The following is a 22,067-nucleotide window of genomic DNA, read 5'->3' as shown; positions in this document are numbered from 1 at the left end:
ATCAACAAAATAGTTTGTTTAAAATTGACGTCTTTTGTCATTTGCAAAAGGCGACAATAGAATAATAACCCAACAAGAGAGATTATTGAGGCCTTTTTGGCACTAAAACAGGCCAAGCATTCACTTAATGCAAATATGTTAAGTAAACGACCGGGAGACCGCTGACATTATTTACTAGAATCATTTATTATTCTTGTGTGTTTTTCTCCTGTAATGCACATTGTGAAACGCGCGATATAAATACACTTGAATGAAAGGAAATCGGAAAGAATAACAGCTTGCGCTCTTAACCCCTAAAAACACGGAACAAGGAAATCTCTTTCAGCCCTGTTTACACGACGAAACCCAAGATCCTCATGACATCACATTCAGTATATTGCGACACGTGTGAATGAAGAAAATCGGACATATCTTCTGTGCAAGCATCGCCTCCGTGGGCGTGTCTCCGCTGTAGGGGAGGAGTCTCCGCTGTAGGGGAGGAGCAGGTGGAGTCACCTGAAGCAGCAGGAAGCGATCCAGGTGGAACTCACACAATACAGAGATCATCAGCTGACAGTATGGTACGTGTGACATGTTCTTACTTTACTAACATAAACATTTCTACAGCAGGTGTGCGTAATGTGATGATCCTCATAGTCTTTCATATGCTCAACGCGATTCAAAACCTTGAACTGTGTCAATATGTCGTCACATCCCGAGGAATGTCCGTTTAAAGGGTCCGTTTCTAAAGGTGGGGTCACCTGACTGTGAAACGCACGTGTAGCTTCTGCTGTGGTTCTCTAAGGTTGTTTCTGTGTGTGTGCGCAGCCGTGCTCAACATGTCAGGGTGGGGTAGAGATGACACTGGTACACTGAAAGCAGCAGCAGCAGCATGCAGTCCAGGTGCAGCGGACCCAACCTCTCCGACCTGCAGATGAAGGTCGACTTCTTCCGCAAGCTGGGTTACTCTCCACAGGAGGTGAAGGTCGCCCTGAGAAAGCTTGGCCTGGGGACGGACACCAATGCGGTGTTGGGAGAGCTGGTCCGCTCCGGGGCGAAGGCCGTGCCCCCGTCCAGCTCTGATAGTGATGAGAGTTTACCCGCTCATGGAGGAGGAAGATGTTCTAGAGGACCGTGCCTCTCTACACCGGACGACACTGTGGAAGCGGACAGTGATCTTAAGCCCATAGTTATTGATGGAAGCAATGTGGCCATGAGGTGAGCAAGTGTCCCTTTTACATGTGCAGATTCCAGTCTGTCTGGGTGAGCTGGATCACTGAAGATTAAACTGCTGACAAAAACACACCAATAAGTACTCTGAAGTTCTGAATAGTCTCATCTTAATTGTAATAATGTCTTTATTTATTTGTTCTTATTTTTTGCATTTTCATTTTTGCACATCAGTCAAACGCTCTTTACTCAAACTGGTTCTTTAGCTCAGAATCCGTAACGCCGTCCAGTACATCATTGTGCTCAGGTGTTGTCTAGGGCCTTAAAGAGATAGTTCACCCAATTTGCTCACACTCATGTCATTTCGTGCCCGTATAAATGTCTTTGTTCTGTGACATGATTGTTTGCCATAGTAGGAAAAATGAAATGATAGTGAAAGGTGCCCCAGAACAGTTTGTGTTCCTACATTCTTCAAAATATCTCACTTTCTGTTCAACAGAAATGATATTTGTTTCCTACTGTGGATAATGTCACAGAACTGAAAATGACATTCTTACATTTACATTGAGTCATTTAGCAGATGCTTTATTATCCAAAGTGACTTACAGAGAGTTCGGGCAGCAATCGTACATTAGGTGCTAATACAAAGATACTAGTTTCAACAAAAGCTTTTTTCATTTGTCTGTGTGATGAACAAGATGTTTGTAAGATCTGTGAATACTTGACAAAGACATTGAAACAGGTTTGAAACGACCTGAGGGTGAGTAAATGATGACAGAAGTTTCATTATTGGGTGAACTATACCTTTAAAAAAAAACCTTCAGTTTTGACTTGCTTCTGTCCATGCGTCTCTGGACAATCTCCAATATGCAAATCTCACGACACACGTTTAATCATTTCCCTTCCTGCACGATGCACACGTGTCACTTCGACATGGTTGAGTTTCTTTTCATGGTTCAGGTGCATTCATTAGTGATTTTTATTGATGGTTTCAAGGCGTATCTCTGGAGTCATCTTAGAATTTTATATTTTTTAAGTATGCGAATCAAGTCGTGTTTTAACTGGCCTTCCAGTTTCATTAAGCAAATTCAGCGTTCAAAGCCGACATGATTGAGCTGTTTAGTTTAAGGGTTACTGAACTCATTCAACCTAGGAGCTTGTTTTCCAGTAAACATATCAAGTCAATCTTTCAGAGAAACATCTTTTCTGACAATACTATCATCATGTTTTGTCATTTAAAGGCATACGTCACCCAAAAATTTGAGTTATTCCAAATGTGTGTAAATGTCTTTGTTTGTAGTAGGAAAAACATATGTTTTTGTTCTGTTGAACACAAAAGAAGACATTCTAAAGAATGTAGGACAGCAAACAGTTCTGGGGCACTTTTGACTACCAGTGTAGTTTTCCTCCTATTGGAGTCAATGGGGGTCAAAATCTGTATGATTATTTACATTTACATTTTTTTATCCAATTTACATTTAAGTATCCCTTTTAAGACAAGAAAAGGAACTGCATTTTGAGGTACAGGTCTCAGTGATCTGATAAATAAAGTAAGGTTTGTCTCTTTCAGTCATGGGAACAAGGAAGTGTTTTCATGCCGAGGGATCCAGCTGGCAGTCAACTACTTCCTTGAGCGAGGACACAGAAACATCACAGTGTTTGTGCCGTCCTGGAGGAAAGAACAGTCCAGGCCTGATGTACCCATTTCAGGTAAAGACACTCCCTCAGCCCTCGCTTGAGAAATGAGTCATCACAGACCGGTTCCTCTGAAACGTGAAAACACACCTTTCACAACAGCAACAACTCGCATTTCTCCACGCGTTATCATGGCTTAACACAGCTGCAGTTTTTAGTAGCTTGACAGACACGTGTGATGCAGTGAAGAGCGGCTCTTCATCAGGATGTGTTCAGACAGTTATACTGTAGTGCTGGTGAGGGGCTCGGACCTTTCACCTTTATGAAGTGTGTAGCGTTGTGCAACAGCACCTCTGCATATTCAGCTACATTGACCTTTGTTTTTGGATCTGTAAACGCCTCACTCGCATTCCTCACTTCAATTGGTGCAAGAGAATCATAACAGAGACAAAAGAATAAGGAAGTTTCCTGCAGGGAATTCCCCACCAGGAAGTTGATGATTTTCCCTTATCATTTTATCAGCTCTCGGTCTCGTGCTGTGTCAGGAATGATTGGAAATATTGTTTCCTCTTTCAGAAGTTCTGGCCCTGTTTTCATGGAGATATTGAGTTTGCTAGCAGTAATCGCAACAGCATGGAGCTGGTTGGATATTGAGTGTGAATGATCTGTGTTGTTGAGTTTCTGCAGTGGAGAATGTAATGAATGAATTCTCTCAATAGTACCAAAGCGAAAGTCTTACTATGTTCGTCACTGTTTCCAGATCAACGCATTTTAGAAGAGCTGGAGAGGAAGAAGATTCTTGTGTTCACGCCTTCACGAAGGATCGGAGGAAAGCGGATGGTGTGCTACGATGATCGTTTTATTGTCAAGCTAGCTTACGACCTGGACGGTATTATCGTGTCCAACGACACATATCGGGATCTGCAGAGTGAACGTCCAGAGTGGAAGCGTTTCATTGAGGAGAGATTGCTCATGTACTCCTTTGTCAATGACAAGTATGTTGACACCACAGAGTGTTGAGTGTTAAATGATGAATCCCTCTTCTATAAGAAACTGACCAATACAGCTTTCCTTTAGCTGAGTGGTTAGAGCAGGCGCTAGCAATGCCAAGATCATGGGTTTGATCCCAGGCCGTTGTACAAAGTCAGGAACAAATGTATAATACAATGCAATATAAGTGTATCGGCCAAATGTAAATGTCAATTTAATTTTACTCAGGTTCATGCCACCGGATGACCCTCTCGGCCGCCATGGGCCCAACTTAGATCATTTTCTTCGGAAAAGAATGACCGTACCAGATCAGAAGCGTCAACTCTGTCCATATGGCAAGTACTATGATTAACGATGAACAGATCTTGAAGTTTGTATTATTCAGATTTTTGGGTGGACTCTAAACACTGATTTCTTCTTTTCAGGTAAAAAGTGCACATATGGAATCAAGTGTAAGTTCTACCACCCAGAGCGCACTAACCAGTCCCAGCGCTCGCTTGCCGACGAGCTTCGAGAAAACGCCAGGCTGGCCGGATCTAAAGAGGACAGTAGAGGAACCGGGTCACTCACAGACCAGCAAAAAACATACCCTGACGCTGGCTTTGGCTCCTGCTCTCCATCTTTGGAGCAAGAGTTGGAAGAGAAGCTCAGTCTGGAGTCTGAGAGTTCCCGTCAGAGAAAGCATGCGCTCCATTCCTGGGATGACATTTTCTCCACGTCGGCAACTGGTGCTCTGTTCCCAACAAACCCTTCATCCGTGATTAGTTCAGACTCTGGGCTTGGCTCCTGTGAAAGCCAGTTTTCATGTCACAAGGACCCACTAAAGATGAGACCCAATCATCCGTTCATATCCGGTAACCCGGCCTTACCTGCAGGTGACAACAGGTCTTCCTTTTCCGGCTATCCGCCCAACTTCAGTCCCTACAGCTCTCTCCAGAATTACAGTCTCCCTGCTTATCCCCAGCAGAACGGCTGGCCGTACCCTTTCTACATACAACAGATGCACGCCAGCAGCTTACCAGAACCCCTCCCCTGCCACAACTTCCAGAGGTCTCCTGACCGCCACAGGGGCCGGCAACACTCCAGCACGTCCCAGGAAGAACGAGAGGAGGTCAGGAGGAAGCTTTATGCTATTTTTAACCCACATCATGTGGACAAAGCTATGGAAATGTTCCCGCAGCTCAAGGATGCACAGCAGCTGGCTGCGGAAGTTCTCAAACTCAAGTCCAAGGGAGAGTTCTTCTAAATCCTGGAGACGTTGAGAGTGCCGATCTTCAGGACTGTGCTGTCATGGTTTGATTAGAGGCTCTTTAAAGACTTATCACATAGTTCGTGTGGTAACTGTGTATGACTAGAAAGTCAAACCTTTCTTTCTCTATATATGGATGTCGTCTTATTTTAAAGGTTGATGCACATTGCATCAATGGTTGCTCGTAACTTGTAGCAAAGGGTACGTAAGCCTCTTAATGTGGTTTTGACAGACACAGAAATATATTTTATGTCATTACTCTAATGAGAGTAAATAGAAATTGTCCTGCTTTGTTAATTATGGGATGACTGAGTGTGATCACAGAAAGGCTTTAAACAGTGCTGGATGTGGCTCACCATTAATATCATTGCTGAACTTCCTCGTTTCATTTTTGAAAGCCGGGAATCCCCCACTGCATATTTCGCTCAGCATGCTTTGTCAGGCATTACCATTTCCTTGTTTTGATTTAATGCCCTTCGTATGACTTGTTTAAGCATTTAATGTCGTTTTGGATGATCTTTATGTACTTCACAAAGTACTCACAAAATAACACTCGTGGCAAAGCTTTTCAGCTGCACAACTAGACGTCAGTATTCCGGCTTCCACTCTTACACGACAGGTGACAACATACTTTGCACTAATAATATTTGCCAAAAAGATTGTTAATGTTATAAATGTAACAAGCATCGTTTGAAAGTGCTGTCACTTCAACATCATGTCATTATCAGAAGAGTTTTTTCAGCTGTTTTGTGCAGTGTTTTTTTTTTGTATATTATACTTTTCATTGTTCGGCTGATACCTGTGTTAATGTGAACAAATTCTAACTCGCTGTCAGTGGCTGTAAGCCTTTGGTTTATGTTGTCTGTTCTGCATAGACACAATAGAGGAGTGGTGATGAAATGTATTTGCAAAGATGTTCTATGCTTGTCCAGTGCTGTTCATCCAGGCAGCGTGTTTGACATTATTCAGCCAGTGCCTTATGATCTTTAATGTGAACAAATGAGAAGTTCTCAGTTTTATATTGGCAAACTCAATGGAAAAAATGTATGAACAGTAATTCAAATAAATAAAGTGTCAGTTTGGTCAGTCCTTCTGTTCATTTTTTGATGGACATTAACAGTGACCTGTGCGACCTGTTTACATTTATTCATTTAGCAGACTCTTTATTCCAAAGCAACCTCATAATGGGAGAGGATTTAACTATAGCCGCAGACGCAGTGGCTAGTTGAATAGGGTGAGCGTTTAAAGTGATTCTTCACCCACATTTCCTCTCCTTCAAGTTGTTTCAAATGTGCATAAATGTCTTTTTTTTTCGATGAACACAGAGAAAGATATTTGGAAGAATGCGGACAGCAAACAGTTCTTGGACACTTTTGACTAACATTTTTCCTTCTATGGGAGTCAACGGGTGTTGAGATCTGTCTGGTTATAAACATTCTTCTAAATATCTTTCTCTGTGTTCATCAGTACAAAGACATTTATACACATCTGGAAGGAGAGGAAACGATGACAGAATTTTCATTTTTGGCGTTATATATTAATTATTGATTTTAATTCATAAGTGGTGGCCAACCCAGGGGTCACTGATGTTACTCTAGTTTGACAGTTACAAGCAGGTGACAATAGGAAGAATCTTTTTTAAATGTAAAACAGCAGATGTAAAACCATTTGAATATAGATGTGTATAATGAAAGAGGGAAAGAATGGATGTAGTTTAAAAAACAAGGCCATTCTAATTGCGAAGCACACAATAAGCTAGATGTGAAAATGACAAGAGCCAGATGCAATCCTTTTTGCACATTTGTTCAAATAATTGCGTATTTGAGTCTGTGTGTCATTTCCCAAACAAAACTGACTTGCATGTTTGGGAGGAAAAAAATGCAGTTAGTCCTAAAAGCTGTTTGCATTCAAGAATAACCAAGTTTATATCATGAAGAATGATGTAGAGAGGCAGCCACCTTCATGCCTGTCATTTAAAGCAAAAGGGTGAGATAAGCAAATGAATTCATATAGAGGAAAAGGTTTTTTCTTAACAAACACATGCACTGTACTGGTGTTTATTCATCCACCTGTAGAAGAAAGAAAGAAAGAAGTTATGAATATGCAAAGCAGTTCCATGTTACTCATGTGATCGTTCTTTATTTCCTTGTCTTAATCCACAGGAATGTCATTTCTTTTTTGTATAAGGAACCTCGGTGACAAAAAATAACTGGACAAAGAAACACATGTGTAACATAAAGGGGAGGTTTCCCGGCCTCATTCTCCTTCACAACTTCTTCCTGGTGGAACATTCTTCCTAACTCGGTCCGGTCAACCACATCTATCACAACCTTCAAAAAATGACTTCAAACACACCTCATCTGTGAATAACAGAAAAGTACACTTCTCTCAACAGGTAGTCGTCTAGTTTTTGTTGAAACTAGTAACTTTGTATTAGCACCTATTGTACTATTGCTCTTTTATGACATATCGCTTATTGCACCATGAACTCTTTGTAAGTCGCATCTGCTAAATGACTCAATGTAAATGTAAATGTAGTCCCAGACTAACTTAAATGTTAGAGGTGTATTAATCAAAACCAAATTGCACTGATACATCTTAAAGGGGTGGTGCAATGGTGTGTCATGCATTCTGACTTCTTTACAGTGTTGAACGTGTTCTCATGCTTGACATGGTCAACTTGTCAAAAACTGAGTTGGACATATGAAGTAGTATTTCTGTGCTCGATACACTCCGCCAGTGTTCATACAGGTTTCTGAATCTGTTTTGTCTAACTTTTCTTAGTCCCTCATTGGATCATTCTCCCAGAAAAGCACAGCCATGCGTCAAACAGGAGGAGAGAGAGAGAGAGAGCACTGTGTTCACTAAGTTCAGCTGTGTCTGTCTGTTCACGTGATGAATGTTATATAAACGGTAGATATAACGCTGGCTTTGGAGATCGTTTGAAACTGATAGATGGAGCAGCGTTCCCAGACCTAAAAGATTGTGGACATGAACCGTACGTGGTGAGTGAAACTGATGTCTGTGTTTTCTTGGCAATGTGTGCGCGCTCACATGCTTTAGTTCCGCCCCCACACGCGCCACATGTTTTCAGAAATAATCGTACAGCTGTATCTGTCTTTTATAGATGTGATCAAACTAAAGACAGATATTATCCTGTCTGGGAAACCACCCAAAGTCTAGCTTTATGATTTTATGCATCTAGTAACCCTGCTCACTCTTTTAACATATTAACATATAGTGGTTCACATGATGTATTGTTGAGAAATGTGTGATATAAACACATGTTGAAATGACATGTTAACATCACTTTTATATCAACCTACACATAATGTGTTAAACAATGTGTCAATAATCAACACATCCTTTAGAATTCCATCAGCAAATTCATCAAACAACACACACTTGAACTGAGATAATACTGAATAAGACTGAAACGGGTCTTGTGGAGTTTGACATGCTACAAATATCCTCATTCAGAATATAGTTCATATGTCTGCTTTTAATCACATAAGCATGTTAACTATAGCATTACACAGAATGTGCCTCACAATTCACTTCAAACGTATCAATAAAGAAACAGTCACTGAAACATTCTTATCCAGTGTTTTTACCTTTAAGGTAACAAGGTCACTAATTTCACAATGAGTAGTTATTGTTCTACTAGATTAAAGGTTAATGTATACAAAAGTGAACTGTGATCCGTGCAGAAAACTGCAGCAGAATGGCCTTGAGTCCACACAGTGTCCTGTAGGAGTAATGCGTCTACTCCCAAGCCATTAACAACTTACTGATTGTTACAAATGCACCGTGTCCAGCTTCACTGCAGAGAAAAGGGAAAACAAAACAAGAAAGATTAGAAGCATTGAGGATGCTGGATAGATACTGGGTTCTGGTGCTGTTTTGGCTCGACGATATCTGCATGCTTGACTAGATGTTGACCAGCACCATACCAGCTCAACCTAAGCTAAGCTAGTCTTTTCAGGAAGTAATTACATTTGTGTGCTGAATGATAAAGGCAAGACTCGAACCAGTCAAAGTAGCGCTGTCCCTCACAGGTGCCATCATGTTGACCATTATCAGGCACCTCCAGCTCCACGCCGAGATGATAGTCAGACGAGTTGCTCACGTGGCCAAGGTAGCGTACGGTACCAGTGCTGATCCGTCCAGATGGCAACATGATTCGGACCCTGTGCCCGGTTTTCAGATCGAGTGGAGAGTGGGGCACAAACACCCGATGAGGTCCTCCTCCGCTCCGCCTGGACCTGACACTGAAAGAAAACGCTTTACTGTATATAGAGTCTAGATGATGAGTTTATGAGAGCTTTGAAATGGTCATGAGTGTCTGAAGCAGAAGACAGATGAAATGGACTGTACCTCGTGTCCATGACTGATGGCCAGGAAGCCCGACTGCCACACAGGCTGTCTTCTCTAAGCATTCCTATTCCAGGTGCTTTCTGCGTGTGTTTAAGACCACCTGTGGACGTGTGGAAGGTTTGCTCTCATGTTATTGTGAGGTTTAGACAAGGGTTCACTGAAGGCACTGAGAGGATTCTGCTGTACCAGAACATCTGTGTTGCTGCTCCTCAGAGCGTCCATTCTCCAGGCCAGACTCTGTGAACACCTCGCTTGCTTCTTCTGAATCAGCATGTCTGTAAAGCATTGCCGACCTTCCCAGAATCTCTGAGGTCAGCTGAAAACATCCCATAACACTGGTGATTAGATGATTGGGAAAATGAAGTCAAGTCAATGTAACTTTATTTATAAAGCGCTTTTTCATTGTTACAAAGCAGCTGTACATGAAACATATTGACTATAAGCAAAACATATAAAGTTATAAAAGTAAACACATAAAAAACTCTTTAAACACACACAAATGTGCACACACAGGCACGCACGCACACACAGGTTATCACTGAGAATCACACATTTAAGATAAAGGAGAGAGAAACAGGTCAGATATTAAACACACTATATATTACTATATACAATATTATTGAAGTAAAACTTTTCATTTCAAATATCTTTCTCTGTGCTCATCAGAACAAAGACACTTGAAACGACTCGAAGAAGAGGAAACGATGACAGAATCAGTTTTTTGGGTGAAGTATCACTTTAAACACATGATGATGGGAGTGCCACGCACCTGCTCTCTCAGATCATGTTGTCTCTTTTGCAGCTCCACAAACCTCATCTCCCATGATGCTCTTTGATTGGAAATCTCAATCTTCATTCCCTGAATCTCTCGTTCAGCCCTCAGAAGTCTCCGGTGTAGAGCATGGGTACGCTCGCGCTGAACACAGTTTTCTGAATTCACATTCACAGCATTCATGTCACCAAACACAGCTGCAGTTCAATCCAAGTTAGTCTTCAGAAATCAGGTAAAGCGGTTAGTCTTCAAACATTTTTCAAATACAGGTAAAGGGGTTTTTATACATGATGGAACAGGTCAGACACACACAACGACATAAACCTTGATGACAGATGCAAGGCTGCCCTCTACTGGACAGGTATAGACCATACCTTCTGCTAGATGAAGTACACTAAATGGGTTTGCTCTCAGATGCCACTTAGCTGATTTGTGTTCTATTCCTTCATTGAGACATGATCAAATAATGCCTGAAACAAGTGTTCATGTAACTTGAGTTTCTGACTGTGATAAAGATATGATGGTCATGAAGATGATGAGGTGTATCTGGAAAGCAAACATCAGCAGTGTTGTCCGCTCTGTTGTCATTACCCGTTGATCTGCTCATCTGGAGTGTGTCAGCGGCTGGCAGTGGAGCGTTTATAGTGTAATATGGACTGACCTGGAGACAAAACAATCAAACAATAACAGTAAGTAGGGATTCACCCATACCAAAGACAGATACCTCACGTCACAGAACTGACTGAAAGTTTGTGACAAGAACATAAACTGATGTCGTTTTTCATAATGTGTAATGAGTTGTCCGTAGTAAAGAAGCTATTCTATTTTTATTAGTTTTAGTGTGCTTGGAAAATGTGTGCAACCTCACAAAAAAAACTGGTATCGGTATCAGCGAGTACCAAAGAGAAATGGATACTCGTACTCGTTCTTTAAAAATGGTACGGGAGCATAACTACTAATAACACAACAGCTCTGGTAAATATTTACCCAGAAAAACCTCCATGTGCACAACAGACCCCTGAGGGTCCAAACCAACGCTGACCACAGAACATCCGCAGACATTTACAGGCCGTTTTCATTCCTGCAGTATGTACATGAAACAAATATGATCTACAATATTTCATTCAGAAGTTACAGTCAGTTATGTGACGGTCAACTGATGTGCCTGAAGACACAGAGACTGTCATGAAACAACATTGATTCTGCACCATTATTTGAACTATTCTTTTCTTTCACAAATACCTTGACTGTTGTTCGTTGAATGGATCCTGTTTTGATGTTCAGTGTCTTTCTGTCTCGCTGAAGTTCCCACATTCACCTTTTGCCTTCGAGTTGGCTGCAGACGCGTCGAGCCTTCAGATCTAATCCCGGCTAATCTGATCAGTCAATGAGCTATAGTCACCTGATCCGGTTTTCACATGTCTTTGTAGCTGTATAGGAAAAAGGGCTCGGACAGCACAGGCTCACTATTAAACCCTGACCCTGCCTACTGCCACTTTATCATTTCACGGAATGGTGAATGGAACAGAAAAGTGTCTATGACATCCTGAACGTGTTCTCTGTAAGTGCTATCTGTGACCTAATGGAGTCATGTGATCAGTCGTTTGTTTTATAAGCAACTAAATGGAGGTATTCATCCATTCATGATGCTCCTGTATGACTGCAGATGGCCACCAGATGGCGACTTCATTCTGAGCTCAACATGAGTTACAACATGCTTTGCTCTGAATGTTGTTTTTTGAATGTATTTATTAGGATGCTTCTATGTTCAGTATTACAATATCTGTTGGGTTAATAAAATAACACAGTAAATCCAAACCATTGTACGTCCTCTTTTATTTACATGTAAGTCAAGGTCATCTGTGGGTGTTTTTCATGCTATTCACAGCACTTTCAGTATCTATTTTCAGGGTGATGCCTGTATGTACTTGTAGGGTTACCTACACTTACACTACCGGTCAAAAGTTTGGGATCACTTGTCTTTTGTGCTCTTCAAAATCTTTTCATCTGGGTGTGTGTTTCAATGTTGGAAATGTCTTGTGTGGACAAAAATGTAATTGTACCAACATATTCATTTCTTTGTAGAAAACTACATTTTTATTGTCCAGCACAAATGGAAACTCCTTCAATATACTGTGTAAAATGGTCCCGGGTTGAGACATCAAGAAGCTGGCTTGAGAATGATTTAGCTAATTCTAGGCAAAAGATGCTAAAATAGAACGTAGAGTTCATTTATTTTGAACGCTTTTAGTCACAGCATAATTCCCACCGTTACAACTGTATTATTCCATGGTTGTGATGTGGAGAAAATATAAATAAAGAATGAGTGAGCGAACCCAAACGGGATCCCAAAAAGTGTATATTCTATCTATACGATATGTTTACCGTGTTTTTTGAAAAGCACACTCATAGTAGTATTTTTAATAGAGAAAACGTTTTTATTGTGACTACATACCCCATGCCTCTTTACTGGGGCACGTTGTGCAGAGAAAAGCAGTGTAAATGTTTAGTAGTTATGTTCCTTAACGGACTAAATGACTATGATATTCAACAAATAAACTATCCTGAAAAGTCACAGATCAAACATTGACAACAAGCCCTATCTTACAGGATGTGTAATATGGTGAATAATATGGTCTGAATGTCAACTTATGATGGTGAAATATGGATTTGATGAGATCCTTTTATGAATCCATCACATCAATAGACGCTCATGTGAGATCACTCGGTTGAATTTCACTCCTCGCTGGTCATAAAACACAAGTGTTTGGTGATTTTGCATGAAATGTGACCTCTGGCTGACAGTGACCGGTGTAAACACTAGTATTTTCAGCAGTGGAATGAATGGAAAATGTGTGTGCCGCTGTCAACATCACTGTAATGTTTCCATAAAGAACACAGACACTGGGGAGTGTCTTAAAGAGATACCTCACCGGAAAGTGTCAATTCTCCAATGCCGTTTACTAAAGGTGCTAAATTTGGTTACATCTGATCATATGACACATGAAACCAAAGGCGTTCGCCGTGAATGACATGATGCAACATCTCTGTTGTCCATAAACTTCACGGTTCATTTGATGATTTCATTGGAGCAGAAAGACGACTTTACATTTAACAAAGTTATCAAAACAGCTTGAAAGGAAATGAAATGTTTGAACTTCTATTTTGAAATGATTAGTAGTTGTAGTGGCAGTCTTTTGAAGAACGGCACTGTGGAAGACATCTAGTGTTTTGCAGAATCAGTGTATCGTGTAAAGAGTTTGTGTCGTTGGTCATAATTGGTAAAGCTGTGTCTGGTGAATGGATGTGTCACGTTGGCCGTTGAGCAGTGCTCTTGATCTCATGGGTTTCATTAGTTCGCTCTCTGAGCATCTGTCCACAGGGACACCTGTCTGAACACAGAAGAAAGCAACCTCACCAACCTACTCAAGGCATTTCCTCTCGTTCACCTGCATTGTTATTTATAAAACCGCAAAACCTTTCCATGTGGGAGAAAGCAAGCCGCTGGGTCATACTCACTGAAAGGATAAAAGAGTCACAACAGAGAGAACTTTGATGTAATCTGATAAACTCTTCACTCGTTCTATGTCAAGGGTTCCAAGAGCCTTCAAGCTGGTTGCTATTTAAAAAACTTCACTTGAATCGAAGTGAGCTACAAACCTAGAGACCCGTTTCAAATCTCTCATAAATGTGTAGAATACTTCAAAAAGTGGTCCACTTTGCTCCTTCTGAACATCTGCTATTTAAAAGTTGTCAGGCTCCACCCTCACTCCAGCTCAATGTTCACCTTCAGCAATCGACACGCACCTCAGTTTCACTCGCCGTCTGGTTTTATACAGGTTATAGACTCTGTTCATGTTTCCTGTTGATCTGATTTTGTTTAAATAAATGTCTTCATGTGTTACGAAACAGCATATATGCTAACCAGTCTTTATCTGCCTCTATAGGTAACTAGCTTCAGATTAACCTTCTCACTAGAGACGATGGCATCAGGTTCTGGTGTGGTCTAAAGTTCATCCTGCTTTGGTTCAGGCCTCTGCCCATCATCACCAACAGGTCACTTTTTTAATGCTATACAGTATTTCATTACAGTACAGAATCACACCCGGCGGCTTTAAAATATCCCACAATGTATTATTATTATAAACTCTCACTGTTCGACACAGATGTACGCAGCTGTAGTGCGCCTCCATTTATTCATCATTGTCACTGTCAACGTTTGGCTTGCTCAATGGGAGTTTTGTCAATTCTGTTAATTTTGCTTTTGTAATAATGATCCAACTGCGATCCTACACAATCCTATCAAAACAGTATCTGAAAGAGCCATTGTCTCTCGGAGGAGGTCCACCCACTGGTCTCCTCAGCTTCCAGACGGTTCTTTACGCGGCCCGCTCCCAATGTTGCTGCCATCACATTACTGTAAGAGTACCTTGTTATTTCCTGCAATTGGTAAATTAGCTCACTTGTTTGTTGTTATTGAAAATAACATGTGTTTATGAGACATGTTTACGTACATTCTGCACACCCTGTAAGGACAATAAATGTGCTGTAGATACATATGAACATGCATCATTGGCAGCTGTTTGGTCGATTCGCTGTAGTACAATGATCGTATCGTATTGGCTTGATGGATGGTTATGGTCTTTCTGTTTCGAAAACATGACCAAATGATTTGATTATAGTTTTACTGCAGCTCAAGGAAACAGAGCAATTATGAAAATAAGAGATGTGATGCCAAATGGAAATGCAAAGCCACAGAGCAAATTTGAGAGCAAAATGAATGAAAAGAAAGATTGACTGAAAGCCAAATCCTTCCTCATATTACCTCAAACAAGTTCTTGTCATTGTTAATAGGGAGTGCTGACATATGACTGAGGTAAGTCACCTCATCACAGTGTATCACAGAAACATCTATAACACACAGCCATAGAAACGTATATGAGATGCGAGCCATTTCCATGAATGACAAATAACTTGCTGTTGGTCAAGTGGTAGAACAATAAAGTAAAACACCTTTACACTGAGACATTATAACATTTTGTGTAGTGATTTGGTCGTAAGCAATAAAACAGCACACGTGCACTTGGATCAGTGTGTTTGTGTGTAATGAGGAAAAAAGGTCTGTCCTCACATGATGGGTTTGGTCGGTGGATCAGAGAGTGTTTTGGTTGTTGGTGGTGTCTGCTGAAGCAAAGCTTGAACTCTTCTGCATGTTTCCGTCTCATTTCTGCTCTTTGATGCATCAAATCATGCGGCTTGCTGAACAAATGTGCACAATTACCTTCCATCAGCGTTTAGCCTCACACATCAGACAGTGTTTCAACTTTAATTACATAGAAATACTGTATATCGTAGTGGAGACGGGCAGACTGTGGAACTGTGATTTGAGTTTCACTGCTGCCTTTCATTTTTTACTAAATTGAATCACCAATAAAACATAATAATAATCTAAAAATAAAAAAATGTAGAAAGTATTTGTCAAAGCAATAGAGGTATAGCCTAGGTATATGATTTCAGCGGTGTTGACTAAGAATGTATTTATTGTAAATGGTTCTGTATTGTGAAGATGTTGATTTGCTTTATTGTCAACTAGTGCACAGCATATTCAAAAGCTAGCTTTTTTCAGTCACATCTACGCTGCGGCAAGATAACAATAATAAATGTGTTTTCCACCTACAGTATATATGTCTCCAGCTCTTATGTTCATTTGGTTTATTTGGTTATTGTAGCCGTATTGTTCAGTTCACGAGGGGAGATACTCTCACGTCTGATGCTGAGGATCACCTGTAAGTCACCTCACCTATGCCATGGAAAATGTGTTTATCCTCTAGAAGTTTTGAATACATCAGTTTGATAAAGTCCGGTCCAAGTTCAGCTAATGAGGAAAACTTTCCTCTGATGTCACCAGGCTGGAAGGAGGGAGGAGAGAGCGAGAGAGAGAGAGAGAGAGAGAGAGAGGGGGTCATACAAACACTCAACTTCATTCACAGCTGTTAACACCACTGGTCTTATTTGTGCTTCCCAACTCCACAGCGAAGGTAAGCTGCAGTATTAGTGTATATTTCATGATGTATGTGTGTTGAGATTATGTGCAGTCATGATATTAATACACTTGTGTGGATATACATGTTGTTGGCAGCAGGAGATGATGTGTGGTGTGAATTCATCAGCATGAACATGAATGAGTTGGGTTTTCTTTGTTTTGCTCTGTATTTGTGGGCATGAGAGCCGTTTGATGAAGGCTTACTGTTTCCGTACATCTCAATGATCTCTTCCATACAATTTGGCAGAAATGTTGATTCGTGGCAGATTTCAGCATCAACGTTTAAATACAAATCACTGTAGGCATCAACAATAATTGTTATGTCATCATATAATGAACACAAAAGAGTTTTGTTAAGTGTGTCTAACATGAACGCAATTCACATATTTACACAACATAAATGCTGATATTTCCATAAATTCAGATGGCCGAATGAAAAACATGATCTCATCCGAAACAGGATTTTCTGAGGATGGAAAGAAAACAAACGCAGTGGTAATTTGGTTTCCACAGTACTATCCTAAAGGGGCTTGTTCACTGCCTCGCGGGGAAACGGGTAACAAGCCGTGCTTTGCACTTACACCCGCGGGATTCACAAAGAACAAACAAGTTGTTAATTGTGTATGGGCAAGCGGCCCCATTGCTAGAGAACACTTGTTACTATGGACCGGTGAGTCAGACAGTGATCATCACGTTCACACATCTGTGGAGAAACGGGAGCTGTCACATGTAAGAGCCTGCTCTGTTTCAGCGACCATATTCCAGGAGATTGACTGATGACTTGTCAGGTCATTGGAGGTCACACATGTCCTGCGATGGCAATTATCACTCACAATCTGTCTCCACCATCACGCATGCTTTTCCACGGCAGCTGAGAATAGAAAGTGCAGCGTTAGACGCATTACACATGACATCTGAGTCTGACGGACTGCTGGTTTGAATGAGCAAAATGTTCATATTCCTTTCCTAGAGATTTCGCCGTAATCTCTGTCATGAGAACGTGTCATGTTTTTCATACGCTCAAAATTCATTTCATGTTCCTGCAGTGTGAAAACAATAAGTGGTGTTTTTATACTTTCAGATGGCATCGGGAGGAATATTTGGCACTCTTGGGAAAAGCAGGGCTCAGAGGTTTTATCTGAAAGGTTGGGCGATCACATTTTGGACATTCATGTTTTGCCTCATGCGACTACATGGCGACCTGATACAGACCTTTCCTTAATTCTTTCATCCAACAGGCTCCCTGTTTTTTCTATTACTGCACATGTTTAATGGCACAAGTGCTGTCAATACCACACCTGATACAATAAGTCCAGCAGCGAGCGATTCCAGTCACTCCACACCTGCCGGCGGGACGACACCTGCGCCCAGCTCCGTGTCCTACATGACGTCTAATAGCACACCTCATATCAACCATAACACGACTCTGTCCGCAGGTGATCCATCAATCCATCCATCAATGTCTGATTATAGGTCTGTCATCTGAACTGCTTTTCTGTTGTCTGTAGATTGGACGAACACATCATCATGGGCAAACGACACTATGGTAAGTGCCAGCCATGTTTGCAATGATGCACGTTGTGAAAATATAGCAAGCAAACCAAACGCAAGTAAGTTCTGCCTTTGTGTTATATGGCGTTAAGTTGAAACGAGGTGATCGTCCAGCTATATTGGCGTTTGGTTGGGCTCTTAAGCAAAGAGCAGCAGTCCCAGACTCTGAGGAGCCCAATACTGAGTGCCATTCATAAACACAACACAACACAGCTCTTTCTCTTTTCAACAGTTATTCTGTCCAGCCTTTACTTGCACCACAGACTGTTACGCCAAGTTGATGAATGAGTCGGCGACTCCGTGCCCATCCGCCAGTTCCTACTGTGAGGTCAGTCATTGAGTGTGTCAGATGTGCGAGACACGCATGCTTGCAGTCATGAGCTCATAATGACTTGAGGAGTGGCTGTGGTGTGTTTCAGCTCATCAAGCAGGCCATGAGTTACTCTTTCAAGTGTAGCGTCTCGTGTGGGATGTCCTGCGGGAACGACACTTTCACTAATTGCTCTCAAGCCTGTTGCAACACAACCGGCTGCCTGAACAACTCTGTGTCGGCCCTCGTCTCTTCACTCAGTACCACAGGTAAAGTCTCACCTTATCTTGGCATCATACTTCAGGTGTATTCACCTCTCTTATTATCATCATCTTGCCATCGACAGCCCCGACGAAATCCAGTGCCCCGGCCACAACCGTAAAGGTGACGGTCCCTTCCACCCCAGCAAATAACGTAAGAGCAGCACGCGCGCTTATTTCATTCTCTGTGTGTGGCACAAAAATAAAACAGTTCCCGCAAGATTATGACTTGTGTTGTGTTTGCTTTCTTAACTCCCACAAGGGCAAGAAGTGTCTCAGCATCAAGTGTGAAGGGCCAGCATGTTACAAAAGCACCAATTCCTTTGCACTCATGCTCTGTCCTATTGGTCAGGAGTACTGCATGGTAAAATCTGATTTTTTATTTTGAAATGTTAAGCTAAAAAAATATTTTGCTGATGTAAAGATGCTTGAAGATTTTAGTGGATGGCTTCTAGTAAAGCGTGTAATAACCGTCCATTAATCTTTGTGTTATCGCCGCCATGTAAAATGTTGACTTGGAGCATTATTTTATGTTTCTTGATAGCTGAACAAGGTAACCGTCGGCATGGTGGAGTCTTGGCAGGGTGGCTGCGGTGGGGATTGCAGAAAGGCACAAGCTTGCTCAAGCGGCCTCACCACCTGCCACCTGGAGTGTTGCAATTCGACCGCTGCGGCTTCGTGTCTCAAACTGACGGGTGAACTGAACATGCCCAGCTCTGCCACCAGAAGCCCTCAGTCTCCTGCACTGCTCACTGCCTCTTTACTGCTCATCTGGATGGTGAAAATCCTCACCTGAGCGAAAAAACACTTACACGCACTTTTCATATAAGAATCTGTGTGTGTGAGAGACTGAGAGAGAGAGAGAGAGAGAGAGAGAGAGAGAGAGAGACTGTATTTCTTTTACTTTTTGCATTATTTGTGATGTAAACAAATAAAGGTGTGTGTGTGTGTGTGTGTGCGTGCGCGCGCGTGCGTGCGTGCGTGCGTGCGTGTGTGTGAAATTAGCTGTACCACATGCATCTTTAGAGGATTTTATCAAGCAGGAACATGGCTGTTGATCTCCAAAGGAATATATTAACACTGCAGCAACAAATATGAGATCTATCTGTTTGTCTGTCTATCATCTATCTATCTATCTATCTATCTATCTATCTATCTATCTATCTATCTATCTATCTATCTATCTATCTATCTATCTATCTATCTATCTATCTATCTATCTATCTATCTATCCATCTATCACACACAGTACAGGTGCCTACTGCGTTTGCTTGGTGTCTTTTTGGCATTGATGTGTCCGACGAATATAGTCAATCAAGTTACCTGAAGCATTTTATTTTTTGCTCTTTTTTGTTTCATGTTGCTGTACACAGAAAAATCTGTATTTTTTTGCAAAGATAATCCTGATTAATGATAAAACCCCACATTTTGATAATAGTTGACAGTAAAAATGAATTGGACATTCAGTCAGGAAACTTGACTCTGTGTGCACTCTTTAAAGGGATTGTTTAAAGGGACGCTTGACTCAAAAATGACTCACCTTCATGTTGTTTCAAACCTGTATAAATGTTTTTGTTCTGCTTAATAAAAAGGAAGATATTGGGAAGATGTCAGTCACCAAACCGATCTCTTCACCCATCGACTGCCATAGTAGGACAAGAAATAGAGTCATTGGGGGACGAGATCTGTTTGCTGACTGACATTCTTCCAAATATCTTCCTTTGTGTTAAGCAGAACAAAGACATTCATACAGGTCTGGAACAATCCGAAGATAAGAAAACGACGACGGAATTGTCATTTTTGGGTGGGTGAACTGTCCCTTCAACACATTATGTGTCATGTTGTGTTTTTAACATGACCCTTTTTAGAGTGTACAGTATGTATGCACAAATATGTTTATCTCAAGCAGACGGAGTATGCACAGTTTGCATAAAAAATAAACATTGGACAATATTTAGGATATATTTAAAATGACGATGATGATATTTATGATGATATTGAACATATGAAAGTCTATGTGTAAATCCATACACATGCACATAAAGCTTTATTTTTGCAGAGAAACGTGTTTATGAATGTGTACAGATGTAAGAGCGTTTAGTCTATGTTAATACTCTTGAATGACTGTGTGTTGTGTGATAATACATATACTGATATCTATTTGCAGAATAATATAAGAACATGTTGATCATTTTTAGGAAGGTTTATTGCTCTGTATGGCTTTAATCTGACAACAGTAAAACCTGTAGTCACATGAGGTGATGGTATGCAGCGTCACACACATTAACAGATAGGAATGATTGCTCTTTAGTCATTAAAGCTCCCACCCTATCATACTGACTTACCTGACTCTATGCATTTTCATGTGTTCCACATTCTGTTCTGGTAGCTAACACCTCTAAATAAACATCTTTTAACATCTTATTGATTGCAAACTTCAATCTTTGAAAAAAGCACATGGGAGAAAGCTCAAACAACACAACTCCTGTATTACCCGACAACACATTACTCCTGTATCGCTGTTACCCGACTGTAACCCGGAGCCATTGAGAGAGAGTTCTGAGCGTCACGTCATTCATGGAGCCGTCAGATATGTTTTCTCTTTAAATGCTTTATTTCTGTCATTTATTAATTCATTAAATGTCTTTCATCCTGAAACAGGTTAGAGGTTGACCTCAGTTGGTCTGACCTCAGCTCAATGTGTTACATTTAACTTCAGGGAACTATTGAGAGCATCAATGAACCGCCATCACTGTGAATTTTTTTTTTCCATTGGAGTCAACAGAGATGGCGACACTTTCTGTCTCAATGGCTCTGCTGTAACCCAACTAACCATAAGCTATAATAAACACAAGAAAACTAAACAGAGCTAAACATGAACACAACCTAAATATTCATGACAATCTTGTTACTTACAATTTTAAAATGAATCACAATGTTTGTATGAATGAAATTTGAAGCAGTGTTCCAAACCGTCAACAAGCTTACTAGGTACAGATAAAGACGGCAAATGACAGGTCTTGACAGGTTTTACAATATCTTTCAGGTCCTTTAAAAGGTCCAGTGTGTAATTATTGGGATGATCTATTAATAGAAATGCAATATAATATACATAACTATGTGTTCGTTCACCTTAGAATGAGTTATTTCTATCTACAAATACAGCGGGTCCCCTTGCATGTAATTGGCCATGTTCTGTCAGCCGTCATGTGTTTGGAAAGGGAAGAGGAAGAGTCAAGTGAGCATCTTGATTATTGGTTATTATTCCTTGATTCTTTTTATTTATTCAATGCATTGCTCATTGATTTATGGTTTGCGGTGGGTTACTTAAAGGCACTTAACTGCTAGTTACTTTGTCAGTTTAGACAGTGTGTTATGTATTTTTCATTTCATCCATTGTAGAGGACCCGTACGACAATTCTAAGAGAGAAGAAAATACCTCAGCGGCAGCAGGAGTACAAACTCTTGCGGCCTTTAACAGTTCCCTTTAGCACAGCACTGGCAGTGGATGAAGAGGACGAGGGAATGGCCCTTCACAGTCTCATGGAACACCTGGAAGGCTCCAGGGAGCCCTTTACATCTTAGCTTTTTCATTCTAGGAAGACATGGAGTGGTTTTTTGGTTTAAAACACATGATAAATCTCTTCATTTCTAAGTGTTTGTTATTTCTGTTGCAATTATTCATATACTATACATCTATTAAACGTTAAAAATGTGTTCTGTGTGAGTGT

The 22,067-nt window shown here is 40.9% G+C and overlaps 3 protein-coding genes across 10 annotated transcripts; 2 read left to right on the top strand and 1 right to left on the bottom strand.

Moving 5' to 3' along the window:
• Positions 1-403: 403 nt before the first annotated feature.
• zc3h12aa (zinc finger CCCH-type containing 12Aa) lies at positions 404-6,110 on the top strand. 2 transcript variants are annotated; one of them, XM_079469574.1, is made up of 6 exons: positions 404-560; positions 808-1,197; positions 2,720-2,859; positions 3,545-3,779; positions 4,003-4,109; positions 4,200-6,110. In XM_079469574.1, exons 2-6 carry the CDS (start codon positions 872-874, stop codon positions 5,018-5,020), a joined length of 1,629 nt encoding a protein of 542 aa, XP_079325700.1. In that variant the 5' UTR covers positions 404-560; positions 808-871; the 3' UTR covers positions 5,021-6,110. The 2 variants fall into 2 exon arrangements, with proteins under 2 accessions (XP_079325700.1, XP_079325701.1); XM_079469575.1 differs by having other exon boundaries at positions 522-730.
• A 1,028-nt stretch (positions 6,111-7,138) lies between these two features.
• LOC306901646 (uncharacterized protein) lies at positions 7,139-11,753 on the bottom strand. Of its 7 annotated transcripts, none has more exons than XM_079469570.1 (8): positions 11,415-11,752; positions 11,160-11,253; positions 10,764-10,833; positions 10,170-10,330; positions 9,587-9,716; positions 9,401-9,500; positions 9,055-9,294; positions 7,139-8,846 (listed from the first exon to the last, which is right to left on the bottom strand). In XM_079469570.1, the coding sequence occupies exons 2-8, from the start codon at positions 11,232-11,234 to the stop codon at positions 8,789-8,791; spliced, it is 834 nt and encodes a 277-aa protein (XP_079325696.1). In that variant the 5' UTR covers positions 11,235-11,253; positions 11,415-11,752; the 3' UTR covers positions 7,139-8,788. The 7 variants fall into 7 exon arrangements, with proteins under 7 accessions (XP_079325696.1, XP_079325692.1, XP_079325693.1 ...); XM_079469566.1 differs by having other exon boundaries at positions 7,149-8,846; positions 9,020-9,294; positions 10,170-10,369; positions 11,415-11,550; XM_079469567.1 differs by having other exon boundaries at positions 7,149-8,846; positions 10,170-10,369; positions 11,415-11,550.
• A 5,726-nt stretch (positions 11,754-17,479) lies between these two features.
• Positions 17,480-20,676, top strand: LOC306901906 (uncharacterized protein; the record flags this gene model as incomplete). The annotated part of the gene is made up of 7 exons (XM_079470095.1): positions 17,480-17,651; positions 17,724-17,761; positions 17,999-18,094; positions 18,186-18,345; positions 18,423-18,490; positions 18,599-18,700; positions 18,881-20,676. The coding sequence occupies 7 exons, from the start codon at positions 17,480-17,482 to the stop codon at positions 19,130-19,132; spliced, it is 888 nt and encodes a 295-aa protein (XP_079326221.1). The 3' UTR covers positions 19,133-20,676.
• Between the last annotated feature and the right edge of the window lie 1,391 nt (positions 20,677-22,067).

This window comes from Barbatula barbatula (assembly GCF_947034865.1).
Source record: "Barbatula barbatula genome assembly, chromosome: 12".
Classification (NCBI taxonomy): Eukaryota; Metazoa; Chordata; class Actinopteri; order Cypriniformes; family Nemacheilidae; genus Barbatula; species Barbatula barbatula.
Note: the sequence above shows the minus strand (reverse complement) of the source record. Positions and strands in the feature narration are given on the sequence as shown.